We start from the raw sequence: 12,782 nt of genomic DNA, 5'->3' as shown, positions 1-12,782 counted from the left end.
GGTAAACACATAAAAAATACTTGGAACAGAAAACAACGGTCCCTGTCACAAGGTACAGTTCCACCCTTTCTCAAGACCTCCACCATCATCTGCATCCCGAAGAAGTCGTCAGTGGTCAACCTCAAAAACTACAGCCCTGTCAGACTTACGCCTGTGGTAATGAAGTGCTTTGAGAGGTTGGTGTTCCAGTACATCAAAAGTTCCCTACCCCCACACTGGACCCTCATCAGTTTGCCTGAAGAGCAAACCACCCCTCTGACGACACTTTATGCTGCAGTGACCCATTTGGAGAAACGCAGGAGCTATGTCAGGATGCTCTTCCTGGACTACGGTCTGCGTTCAACACCATTGTCCCAAAGATCCTGGAGGAGTAAGATATCCTACCTCGGGTTGTGAATCTCAGCTGCGACGTCTCTTCCCTGTATACCTCAGACAGTTCACAAACCCATTACTGGAAACATAATTGTGAAGTTTGCCGACAACCTCTTCTTGGTGGGACTCATCTCTGATGGGGATGAGGCGGCATACAGGAGGTAGGTGGAGACGCTGTTGACGCGGTGAAAAATATTCAAATACTCAAGACCGCTAAATCCAAGGAACCCATACTCGACTTCAGGAGGGCAAGCAGAGACCCAGACCCACTCATCATCAATGGAGACAGTGTGGAGAGAGTCCAATCCTTCAAACTCCTGGACGTGCACATCACTGACGACCTGGTCCTCCAACACCAAAGCTATGGTGGGCAAAGCCCAGATGTGACTCCACTTCCTGAGGGCTCTTAGGAGAAACAGAAGTTGCTGGTGTCCTTGTACAAAGCCACGGTTGAGAGCATTCTGGCATACGACATCACTATGTGATATGATGAAAGCATACAGATGATAGGCTGATCTCTGCCCAGTCTAGTGGTCATTGCCGGCATTCAACCCCATATAAGAACCATCGTAATTTTAAAGGACTCTTCCCACACTGGTCACCACCACTCTGACCTGTTGCCCTCTGTTCGGTGCTCCAGGTCCAACAAAACAAGAACAACAGGCTTCCTTCCAAGGGCCATCACCACCCTAAAGAAGTGAAAAAACTGTGAAAACATACCTTGCGACGTATTTGCTACTAAATGGTATTGCACAAAATTGTGAAAATATATACCGTATGACTTATTTTCATTGCAATGTTGTTACGGTGTACTATTCTTTTTCTTTGCACTAATATTACAACCTTAGCCCAGTCTCTAAGCACTACATTGTAAATTGTCAGGAACAGAACGGAGACAAGACCCAATTGCGTTGCGTTTCTCACAAGTTTTTATTGAAAGGAAGAGAAAGGGCTGCGCCCGCGATCCAGTGTTCGGTGGACACGGGAAGCAAGTTGCTGTGATACTCGGATTGTGCTCTGGACGCGGAAGTGGATCTTGCGTGGTGAGCGATGGCGGTGTCAAAGCGGGTCGGTAGCTGGGACAGGAGAGCCAAAAGGTGGTCGGGGTCGGAAGCGAGTCGGAAGCGAGAAAAGGAGAGAAGACGTAGTCTGGGACAAAAAGAGGTCGGAAGCCAGGACGGGAGAGCAGACGTGGTCAGGATCAAAAATGGGACGAAGCCGGGGACAGCTTAGTGTTCACTAAGGTTCACAGTCGGTCTGACAAAAGGGGACAGACAGGACTGGGTTCAAATACTGATCGGGAGCCAATCAGAACCCGCGGCAGTTGGCACCAAAAGAGCGGGCACAGCTGAGTTATCAGTAATCCTGACAGTAAATAGTGTTTGCCTATTTGTCCCGATAGCCTGTATCTATTTTTGTCTTTATGACATGTTTGCCCTGGAGTCTAATCCCTCTGCATCACAATGTTGAAATCAATGATAATAAAGACAATCCAATTCAACTAATACCGAAGATCATATCGTATCTTAACCGGTCATTTCCTACTCCTCCAGCGGACTGGCCAAAGCCCGTGTGATGGCGTACTTTGGCGAGGGTTCTGGCCCCATCCACGTGGACAACGTGAAATGTAGCGGCGAGGAGCGCTCCATCGCCGATTGCATCAAGCAGACGCCCGGCACTCACAACTGTCGCCATGGCGAGGACGCCGGAGTTATTTGTGACTACGGAGAACTGCAATTGGGTCTTGCCGAAATCAAAGGTAAGTCTGTGCGATTTGTATTGAATGCGTGCCTTGAGAAGGCAAACTGAGTGGGGTGTATAGGATTCTTTAGACCGATACCAGTAGTCATTGATACTAGTAATACATATATATGTCAGCAGCAAATATATATAATATATATATATTTTTTGTATAACACACATATTTTTCTCTACTTATATATATATGTTACATATATATATATATATATATATATATATATATATATATATATATCTCAGGTGAGGTTGTAATATTAGAGGAGAGGATTTCTGTTATGGTCATTATCCTGATTTTGTCATGAAACCCGTGACAAAAAGTTACCAAACACCGGGGCAGGCAACTTTTCACAGTTGCCATAAAGTTGCCTGCCCCATTTTTCACAATTTGAAACACAATAAGACGACTCATCGCAAAAAACAAAAAATTGTTGCAAGGTATTAAGGATTGATAATCAAAATATGTAACAGAACAACACATTAAAATTAAGTTTATTATACATCTACTTATAACATTCATTGCATGTATATGACATCGCTGTTTTCCATCTGCCATCAATATGTACCTGGATTGACTCCTCTTCATTCATGCAATATTTGCGTCGCGTCGTCTGCTACAAGCCACGTGAACTCCTCTTTTCACGATGCATTTAATGTACGTTTACATTTTGTAGCGTCATACATTTTGTTAGCTTCTTTTGAATATTTCTTCTGAGGCTGAGGTTAAGGCTTGATTCCTAATCAATTTTCTTGTGTTCTCTGTGCGTCTACTTTGGAAAATGATATGCAAATGCACGACTTTATAACGCTCCGGAAAGTCCGGAAATACGCAGTTTTACGATGCAGGCTTCTGATTGGCTGCCGAGTATGCAAAATGCCAAACGAACCGAAATTCCGAAATTTCCAAACCGAAAGAAGATTTCGAAATTGGAATGAAATTATTCTAAGGTCTTGGGAACCTCCTGTGTGGGTTCAAATCCAGCTACCAGACTTCCTGTGCGGAGTTTGTATGTTCTCCCCGTGCTTGCGTGGGTTTCCTCTGGGCACTCCGGTTTCCTCCCACATTCCAAAAACATGCATTTCAGGTGAATTGGCCGGTCCAAATTGTCCCTAGGTGTGAATGAGCGGATGAGTTGTCTGTACCTGTGTGCCCTGCGATTGGCTGGAAACCAGTTCAGGGTGTCCTCTGCCCACTGCCCGATGATTGCTGGTATGGGCTCCAGCACCCCCGCGACCCTACTGAGGATAAGCGGTGCAGCTAATGAGATGAGATATATACTGGACTGTCTCAGAAAATTAGAATATTGTGATAAAGTTCTTTATTTTCTGTAATGCAATTAAAAAAACAAAAATGTCATACATTCTGGATTCATTACACATCAACTGAACTATTTCAAGCCTTTTATTATTTGAATATTGCTGATTTTGGCTTACAGCTGAAAAAAACTCAAAAATCCTATCTCAAAATATTAGAATACTTCCTCAGACCAAGTAAAAAAATAATTTTATAACAGCAAAACTAAATCAAACATTTGAAAATGTCCATCGATGCACTCAGTACTTGGTTGGGAATCCTTTTGCACGGATTACTGCATCAATCCGGCGTGGCATGGAGGCAATCAGCCTGTGGCATTGCTGAGGTGTTATTGATGCCCAGGATGCTTCGATAGCGGCCTTCAGCTCATTTGCATTTGTAGGTCTGGTGTCTTTCATCTTCTTCTTAACTATACCCCACAAATTCTCGTTGGGGTTCAGGTCAGGGGAATTAGCAGGCCAATCAAGGACAGTGATGCCATGGTCAGTGCACCAGTTACTGGTGGTTTTGGCACTGTGGGCAGGTGCCAGATCATGCTGGAAAATGAAATCCTCATCTCCATAGAGCTTTTCAGCAGATGGAAGCATGTAGTGCTCTAAAATCTTTTGGTACACAGTTGCATTTACTCTGGACTTGATGAAACACAGTGGACCAACACCAGCAGCTGACATGGCTCCCCAAACCATTGCTGACTGTGGGAACTTCACACTGGATTTCAAGCAACTTGGATTTTGCTCCTCTCCAGCCTTTCTCCAGACTCTGGCGCCTTGACTTCCAAATGAAATGCAAAACTTTCGTCTGAAAAGAGGACTTTGGACCACTCTGCAACTGTCCAGTGCTTCTTCTCCATAGCCCAAGTCAGACGCTTCTTCCGTTGTCTCGAGTTCAGAAGTGGCTTGACCATGGGAATACGGCTATTGTAGCCCATTTCCCGGACACGTCTGTGAACTGTAGCTTTTGATACCTGGACTCCAGCTTCAGCCCACTGTCTTTGAAGCTCCCCCAAATTCTGGAAGCGGCTCTTCTTCACAATTTTGTTAAGGCTGCGGTCATCTCTCTTGGTTGTGCAGCGTTTCCGGCCACATTTTTCCCTTCCAACAGACTTTTTGTGGATATGCTTTGAAACTGCACTCTCTTTGAGAAATTTCTTTTTGTGTCTTACCCTCCTGATGGAGGGTATCAATGATGGTCCTCTGGACAGCAGTCAGATCAGCAGTCTTCCCCATACTTGTGATTTAGTTTACTGAACCAAGCTGAGTGTTTTTAAGGCTCAGGAAACCTCGCAAGGTGTTTCGAGTTAATTAGATGATTCAGGTGATTAGTTGAATAGCCTACTTGTATACTTTTTCATGATATTCTAATATTTTGAGATAGGATTTTTGAGTTTTCTTAAGCTGTAAGCCAAATTCAGCAATATTAAAATAATAAAAGGCTTGAAATAGTTCAGTTGATGTGTAATGAATCCAGAATGTATGACATTTTTGTTTTTTTAATTGCATTACAGAAAATAAAGAACTTTATCACAATATTCTAATTTTCTGAGACAGTCCAGTATATATATATATATATATATATATATATATATATATATAATCATGTATGGTTGGTTGGATCCCTTAACCACTAGGGTTGTAGGGGAACCATTTCCTGTGGTGTGTCTTGGGCAAGTACAGCTTGGTGGTGCCCATCCTTCTCCAGGCCAACACATGGAAAGACAGTGTACATGTATGTGCAACTGAGCAGTAAAGTGTGAAAAATGTGTGGCTCACAGCCTTTAAGTTATTGTCCAGTGGTTGGGGGTGTTGCTGATATCATGGCCTCTAACCAATCGCAGACCAGCATTTTATTTGACATCGACCGACAGCAGACAGTCATCAATGACCCAAACACTGCAAATATTGAATCTTCTGAGTTTTTGGAAATCCGAAAAATTTGTTGTCCTGTTTAACACTGTACAATGAAAATGTCATAAGGTGGGGTCACTGTATCCCGGGGGTCTACTGGTGATATTAAGAGCATTTAAGGGTTTGTTAATAATTCCAGATGTGGAAATGGACCTTTTTTATATTATGTCTTCACACGTGTGAGAACGGCTCAGATCATTTCCTTAATAGTCTACTACCTGTGCACATGATACATCGAAACAGATGTTTTGCCTCTGGAAACGGAGAAAACTCATTTTACTTGGATGGGTCATCATAAAAAAAAGCAGAATTTTAAGTCTAGAAGTGGGAAAATGTTTATTCGAAGTAACACTCGAGCCTGGGAATCGATGGTTTATCCATCACCTCGGTCTCAGACGTTCTCACGATGGATAAAATGCATTTGTCTGTCTCAATCAGCTCCTGTCAATCCCATTTGCGGACAGCGCCTCGTTCACACTCGGCAGAAGCGAATCATCGGAGGGGAGAATTCTCTCAGGTGAGGTTGTCATATTCGAGGAGAGGATTTTTGTTATGGGAAGTGTTTTACGATCAAAATAGTATATCGGCAACTACTTTTTACGACACACAATAAAAACGGTCTTAATCCTTGTGAGAGATGATCATTATTAGGACTGTTTGATGGCTATATTTGCACAGATAAAATACCGTATTTTCCGCACTATAAGGCGCACCTAAAAGCCTTTATTTTTTTGAATAGCTGACCATGCGCCTTATAATACAGTGCGCCTTATATATGGATCAATATTAAGTTTTCCAACTGACTTGCAGCCGCCGACTAGATTTTCCCCCGAACGCCAAGTAGTCCGCGGTGTATGCTGGGATTTATTTACCGGCGTTTCATTGGCTAACCAATGTGTCAATCATCATTTGAATCGATCACTATTGGCTAAAGTTATTCAGAGGTCAAGGGGCGGACCCTTTTTATCATTTACAGGCTGGCATTGGCTTGAACGGCGAAACGAAGCCTGCAATTGGCCGAAAAAGATGAATGTGTATAGCATGTGGCTGACGGCATATAGAAAGCATTTTTTTCTATTCTGTATTTGTAAATATTGTATTCTCCTGGATTTACTACCCTCACGGATATAAGAGGACATTGGCTGCACATTATTATGAACACAACGACTTCGGTGAGCTACTCCGGGTTTTATATTGTCCCTGTATCTTGTTTCAGACTGAACTCGATGTTTCTGTGATAAGCGGTGCAGATAATGGATGGAATGGAGTGTCTATTTTTAAATTAAACTCAATTCCAAATGTTTATTGTCATATGCACAGTAAAGTTGCGAGCGAAAAAGAAAATAGATACTAAGGAATGGTTGGCATTTCTTAAATCCCAAGACTTTAACCTTACGAATGATATTTGGAACGATGCATTTGAGTGACATCGTACGGACACCGCATCCGCACGTGTCTACGACACGTATTTGCTTCTTTGCAAGCTTTCGGAATGTTAAGGGGGTAATCAGTTGGACTGAACTATCTGACAGTTTTGTCGACGTTCCCATTGTAGCGCCCTATAACCCGGTGCGCCTTATAGTGCGGAAAATACGGTACATGTATATTGTTAAAATTCTACATGATAACGGAAGAGAAAAGAACTCACGTCCGCCCTGGTTGAAGTCCACAGAGAGAGAGAGAGAGAGACGCTTATTCTGCGTCAGAGAGATCAGTGCACACAAGAACATGACTTCAAAATAAAAGAATACAAGATTGATAAACGTACAAGAGATATAATTACACTCATCATTGAAACGTTACTTTATGTGTGTGTGTGTATGAGAAACATTGTTTTTATATTTAGTAATATAAAAACAAGGTAATTACCTTGAGACAGAAATTCAAGAGATTTACATTGAAACCCTGACAATCCTGATTACTGATGTGACTCCGCTGTGCCCGCTCATTTGGTGCCACCCGCCGCGGGTTCTGATTGGAGATGTTTTAATACAAAATTTATAAATAGTATAAAATGATAAAAAATATACAATAAAAAATAGATAGATAGATAGATACTTTATTCATCCCCGTAGGGAAATTCACACTTCCAGCGGTATCTTTTTGTTGTTTATTAACAGATTAACAGGATGGCCTCGGGGCGCTGTGTTGTAGTTTAGCAACAGCGGAGTGGTTAACGTCACACACTAGGCCAAAAGTTTGACGTCCCTGCAGCAGATGGAAATCTTTTTGCCCAGGGTTACACCACCTCGTGTTCACGTGGATAGCGAGTCCACCTCCTCTCGCTTCCCGCAGGTGTCTCTGTCTGCCCTAACAGCGCTAAAGCCGGGTAGCTCCGGGTAGCTCCACGTTAGTGTCCGGGATGCTAGACGTGAGCCACGTTTCCGTAAAACACAGCAAACTGCACTCCCTGTACGCTTCAAAGTTTTTCACCAGCACAGCTAGTTTGTCGGTCTTATTTGGTAGAGAGTTCACATTTACCATGATTATGGACGGTACCGATGACTTATAACGCCGCTAGCCGCTTGGCTAGCTCCGGCTCCCCATCCACGATAGGGCCCCCCTCATCACGCCGGCATGAGAATTCTTCAGGGCAAGGAGTTGATTCCTCGAATAAACGCATTTTTGTGCGTTAAAACCCATAACGATAGGATAGAAAGTAATCCAAAGTGGAGTTGTCAAACAGGACGAAAAACACAGAAGATAGAAGCAGACACTTAAAACAATAAATCGCAAAAAGAGCGAAATAACACGGAGCTGCTGGAAAGGCTGCCGCTCGCGCCGGCACCTATAATGTTAAATTATACATTAATAAGTAAAAACATTCATGAGAAATTAACCAATAGGAGAACAACACTAAAATTGTGATTTGAACATTGAAGAAAATGATAGCTTAGTGATTTTACAAATTCTACGGAGTCATAATCCCAATATCCCTGCATGCTATAATAGTAAATCAGAGATTTTCGACATATAGTCTGTTATGTGCCATCCAAAACTGTCCCCTAAAAAATACTGAGCAGTACGTGGTGAACAGCAATCTTCCCTGTAATTTTCCTTACGGGTCTGAGCGTTCACACAAAGTCGGTGAGCAACGCTTGAAACAACAGTAAGCAACAGCAATCCCAAGTGTGGCAAGATAATTAATCATCAAACATGTCCAAAACTTGACATCACGTTATATTTTGCTGAGTTTCCGTTAATGCAAAATTATTTTTCTCTTTTGAATGAAATAACTCATGTACTATTGCAAAGGTTGTACGGCCTACAAACGTGGTTTGTTCTTACAATTCTTTCACAAGATATCCATTTCTTTTTATTTCCTGATATATTTTGTCGCATAATATTAACATTTTGGAGGCTTATTTAGTCGGTTGTAAGATACTGAACTGGACTTAATCACATTTTTAGTGGAAGTACAATGTTGGCAACAAGATTCACTTGATACAATTGGAAATTATTTGAATGCAACACAAACGTTTTCTTCTTTTTTCTGTGTTTTATTCTACTTTTTTTTTAAATTCCTTTACAAAAAATCTCATTGTGTTAATTTTTTCAGAGCCGTTACTTTTTTCTTTTTGTTCTCTATTTACTTTTTTCCTACATTTCTTTCTTTTCTTTTTTTCTGGCTTTTTTCAAAAATTTTCCTTCTTTTTTTCTCTTCCTTTCATTTCTTTTTTTCTCAGCTTTTCACTACTTTTTCATGTTGGTATTTTTTTTCTTTTTTGTTCTATTCCCCCCTTCCTTTAAGTCATTCTGTGCATAATTTTACATCATATTCGGTCATGTTGGGATTAAAGAAGCAAAAACAACCTGAAGAGCCGTTTAGGACCCTTTTAGTGAGCCGAGCCGAAGAAGCCGGTTCTCGACCAACTCTACTAACTTTACTCAACTTCGTTCGACTTCGACTGGTCTTCAAAATACCGCATTTATGACACAACGTCAGGGGAACCCGTGTATTTTTACCTTCATGCACTGTAACTTTGACTTAAGTCGCTTCTTAATTAGTACTATTGAGCCCTGATTTTTGTGCGCTGGCTAGATTTTCTCGTGCGCTGAGAATGTGAGAGCAGTGCGCGATTGTGCACTCGCGCAGCTTAGAGGGAACACTGGTGAACAGCCAATCACCAGCCATTTTTATTCTGGCTCTTTGTGGAGGAAAAATAATCTAGAAAACAATACATCATTTATGTTTGTTTTAATCCAAAATCATGTATTATCTTTGGAGGTATCGGGAGAATGCTCGTCGGACTTTTCTCCGGGGACTCTTAAGTAGATTCGTTCGTGTGTGTTCATTCTTAACTGTTATTCCCCGTGATTCTCTTTTCTGCTCACGTGAAAATTCTTAAAATCCGTGAACCAGTTCAGCAGTACAGGAAATCAATTTTAGTAGACACCTTTCATTCCACTTCCTCATACTTAAACTGGTTTATCTTGCACGTGTTAACCTGCTCCACAGCTTTCATTTCTCGCATTATTAATTCCGTTTCGACATTGAGATTTGTAAAACGAGACTGAACCAACAGCACCCCTAGTGGTTGCAAACACAAAGTCCATGACGAGCCTGTAAATCAGGGGTGTCAAACACATTTGAACTCGGGGGCCACACGATAGAACAAACATTTGTCGGGGGCCGGGCTAGTAGATTAAAGAGAAAGAAAAAGAGATAAATAAATAAGAAAAAGGGAGGGAGAGAGGGAGCGTGAGAAACAAAAGAGATAAAAAGTCATGAGAGAGGGGGAAAAGAAAGGGAGAGGAAGAAAGAAATGCAAAGAGAGAGGGAGAGAAAAGAGAAAAGAAAGTGCGAAGGGTAGGAAGAGAGAAAGAGAAAAGAGAGAAAAGGAAAAAAGGAAGTTAGAGCAAAAGAAGAGAGAGAAAGAAACAAAGAGCAACAAAGGAAGAGAAAAAGAGAGACACAGAGTGAAAGAGACAGAGTGGGAGAAAAGGGGTGGAAAAGAGAGAAGAGAGAGAGAGAGAGAGAGAGAGAGAGAGAGAGAGAGAGAGAGAGAGAAATACAAGTACAGTGTCTTTGTTCGAGGCACCTGTCTTTGGCAACATCAAGTGGACATATTTCAACCTGCTGCTTGTTTTTCTCTTGCGCTTCTCCGAGTGTTGTCTCGCGGGCCAGATTCAATCCCTTAGCGGGCCTGATCTGGCCCGCGGGCCGCCTGTTTGACACCTGTGCTGTAAATCATGTGTCTTAAACTCAATTTTCTTGGGTTTTAAAAAACATCAAAAATAAATATAAAAATCAATCGGTAATACATTATCCATAGTGTGCTGGGCTTACATTGAAGGGACAGTGTGTATTATTTAACCACTAGGTGTCAGTGCATTGTGTCATGCAATGGAAAACAAACCAAAAATAAGTGCTAAGAAGCACAAAGGAGAATACAAACCACAAAGCCTCAAAGTGACCAAACTGCACCATGTTTTTGTCCAGTTTTTTGCAATGTTTTGGGTTTTTCGGGTACCAGTAGAAGCAAGAATACAATTGTAATGAAATGAAATGAAATGATCTGCATTTTTATAGCGCTTTTCAAGTCAATCACTTCCCAAAGCGCTTTACAATGTGCTTCACATTTCCCAATAGTGGCCTTGCAGCCATGTAGGGCGCTAACCTGCTAATTGGGGGTATTAGGGGTTCAGTGTCTTACCCAAGGACACTTCGACATGTGGTTATATAAAATAAATGCAGATCTCTTAACCCTAACGAGTATTTTAAACCATGCATGTTTATAGGATCGTTCATGTAATTTTGCTTATTTTCAAATCAATATTATTGTTTTTGATGAATAATTAGATTTTACAACCATTAATACACACTGTCTCTTTAAAAAGTACATTTGATCCCTACATAAGTGAATAAATGGCCCTTATTAAATAAATTGAATTAAAATTAAAACTGTTACTGTGTAAACAGTAAAATAACCAGAACATATTGTAATAATGATAATAATGATAATTATGATAAAAATAATGAAAATATTATTATCATAAATTTTACTTTAAAGCGCTTTTCAGGCCACAAAGATCACAAAACGGCAATATCAGTAAAAACAAAAAGAAAACAAAAAAAGCAATAGAAAACAAATAAATAAAAACAAAGTACATAATTTTATTGAATAATATGATTATTTCATCTATTTTATACCTATGCCGTTCTTACGGGTGCTTGAAATCCTTGGAAATGCTTGAATCCTAAGGTTCGAAAAAAGCTTGAATTCAGTGTGAAGTGTTTGTAAATGCTTGAAATTGTTGCCATGTTTCTTGGCAGTCAAGACGGGATAGATCAGGCATTAAATGAAGACAAACAAAACAAGTCTGCTTAAAATGAGGCTGACGCTGCTCTCCTTTGGCTCCACTTTGCCATTGCATTTCTTCTTCCCTTGTGATTAACAGCAGCCGGCATTAGTTTGAATGGCATTGTCCTATGAGGCGTTATCGCCCCCTACGGGTTCTGCCCAATAGGACCGGTGCATGCTACACCTAAACAGCACCCTATAAAATGTGTTTGGGATTACTTATCAATTATAGACATTTATTATGGACCATGCAAATTATTAAGCCATCATTTTCCAGTGGTAAATTTTAATGTGAAGAACTTCCAGCAACTGAAAATGTAAGTTCTAAAAATCATATGTCTTGATAAATGGACACGCAAGATTAAAAAAATCACATATGTAAATCACAGTTATATATGTGGCGCTGCAAAATACATTAACTCACACGGGATTTCTTATTTTAATGGTACTGGAGACATTAAAAAAATGCCTTACTTGTATTACAAGAGTCACGGATGTGCCAGTTTCCCACGAGTTGTAGCTCCATGTCATCCATTTCATGGTGAGATAGAGACTCTGTGGGGGTAGCTTAAAAAAGTTGTTAGCCTGGCCGTAGCAGTAGGTCAGACCTGTAGCCTCATTATGGGCTTCTCCTAAAATGCCACCTCAGTCGCTTCCCAGACCCGATAACAATCCACAGAGCACCTGCCGGTGAATACCCTTCTCTCTGCACTAAGAGTCCAATTTAATTAATGTTGTTGTGCTCTGTGCAGCCCTTTGAGACTTTTTTGTATTACAAGAGTCACGAATGTGCCAGTTTCCCACAAGTTGTAGCTCCATGTCATCCATTTCATGGTGAGAAAGAGACTCGGTGGGGGTAGCTTAAGAAAGTTGTTAGCCTGGCCGTAGCAGTAGGCCGGACCTGTAGCCTCATTATGGGCTTCTCTTAAAATGCCACCTCAGTCGCTTCCTAGACCCAATAACAATCCACAGAGCACCTGCCTGTGAATACCCTTTTCTACGGACTCAGAGTCTAATTTAATTAACGTTGTTGTGCTCTGTGCAGCCCTATGGGACTTTTTTGCATTACAAGAGTCATGTATGTGCCAGTTTCCCACGAGTTGTAGCTCCATGTCATCCATTTCATGG

General features: G+C 41.2%; 1 protein-coding gene across 1 annotated transcript in view; it reads left to right on the top strand.

Moving 5' to 3' along the window:
* The window catches only part of prss12 (serine protease 12), a 64,426-nt gene that overhangs the window by 39,112 nt on the left and 12,532 nt on the right, over positions 1 to 12,782 (top strand). Inside the window, exons 9-10 of the mRNA XM_088341392.1 lie at positions 1,926 to 2,131; positions 5,788 to 5,866. Of these exons, the coding sequence (XP_088197518.1) occupies positions 1,926 to 2,131; positions 5,788 to 5,866 (285 nt within the window). The remainder of the gene's footprint in view (positions 1 to 1,925; positions 2,132 to 5,787; positions 5,867 to 12,782) is intronic.

Source organism: Urocampus carinirostris, chromosome 8 (genome assembly GCF_059441175.1).
Source record: "Urocampus carinirostris isolate Australia breed hairy pipefish chromosome 8, RoL_Ucar_1.0, whole genome shotgun sequence".
Taxonomy (NCBI): Eukaryota; Metazoa; Chordata; class Actinopteri; order Syngnathiformes; family Syngnathidae; genus Urocampus; species Urocampus carinirostris.
Note: the sequence above shows the minus strand (reverse complement) of the source record. Positions and strands in the feature narration are given on the sequence as shown.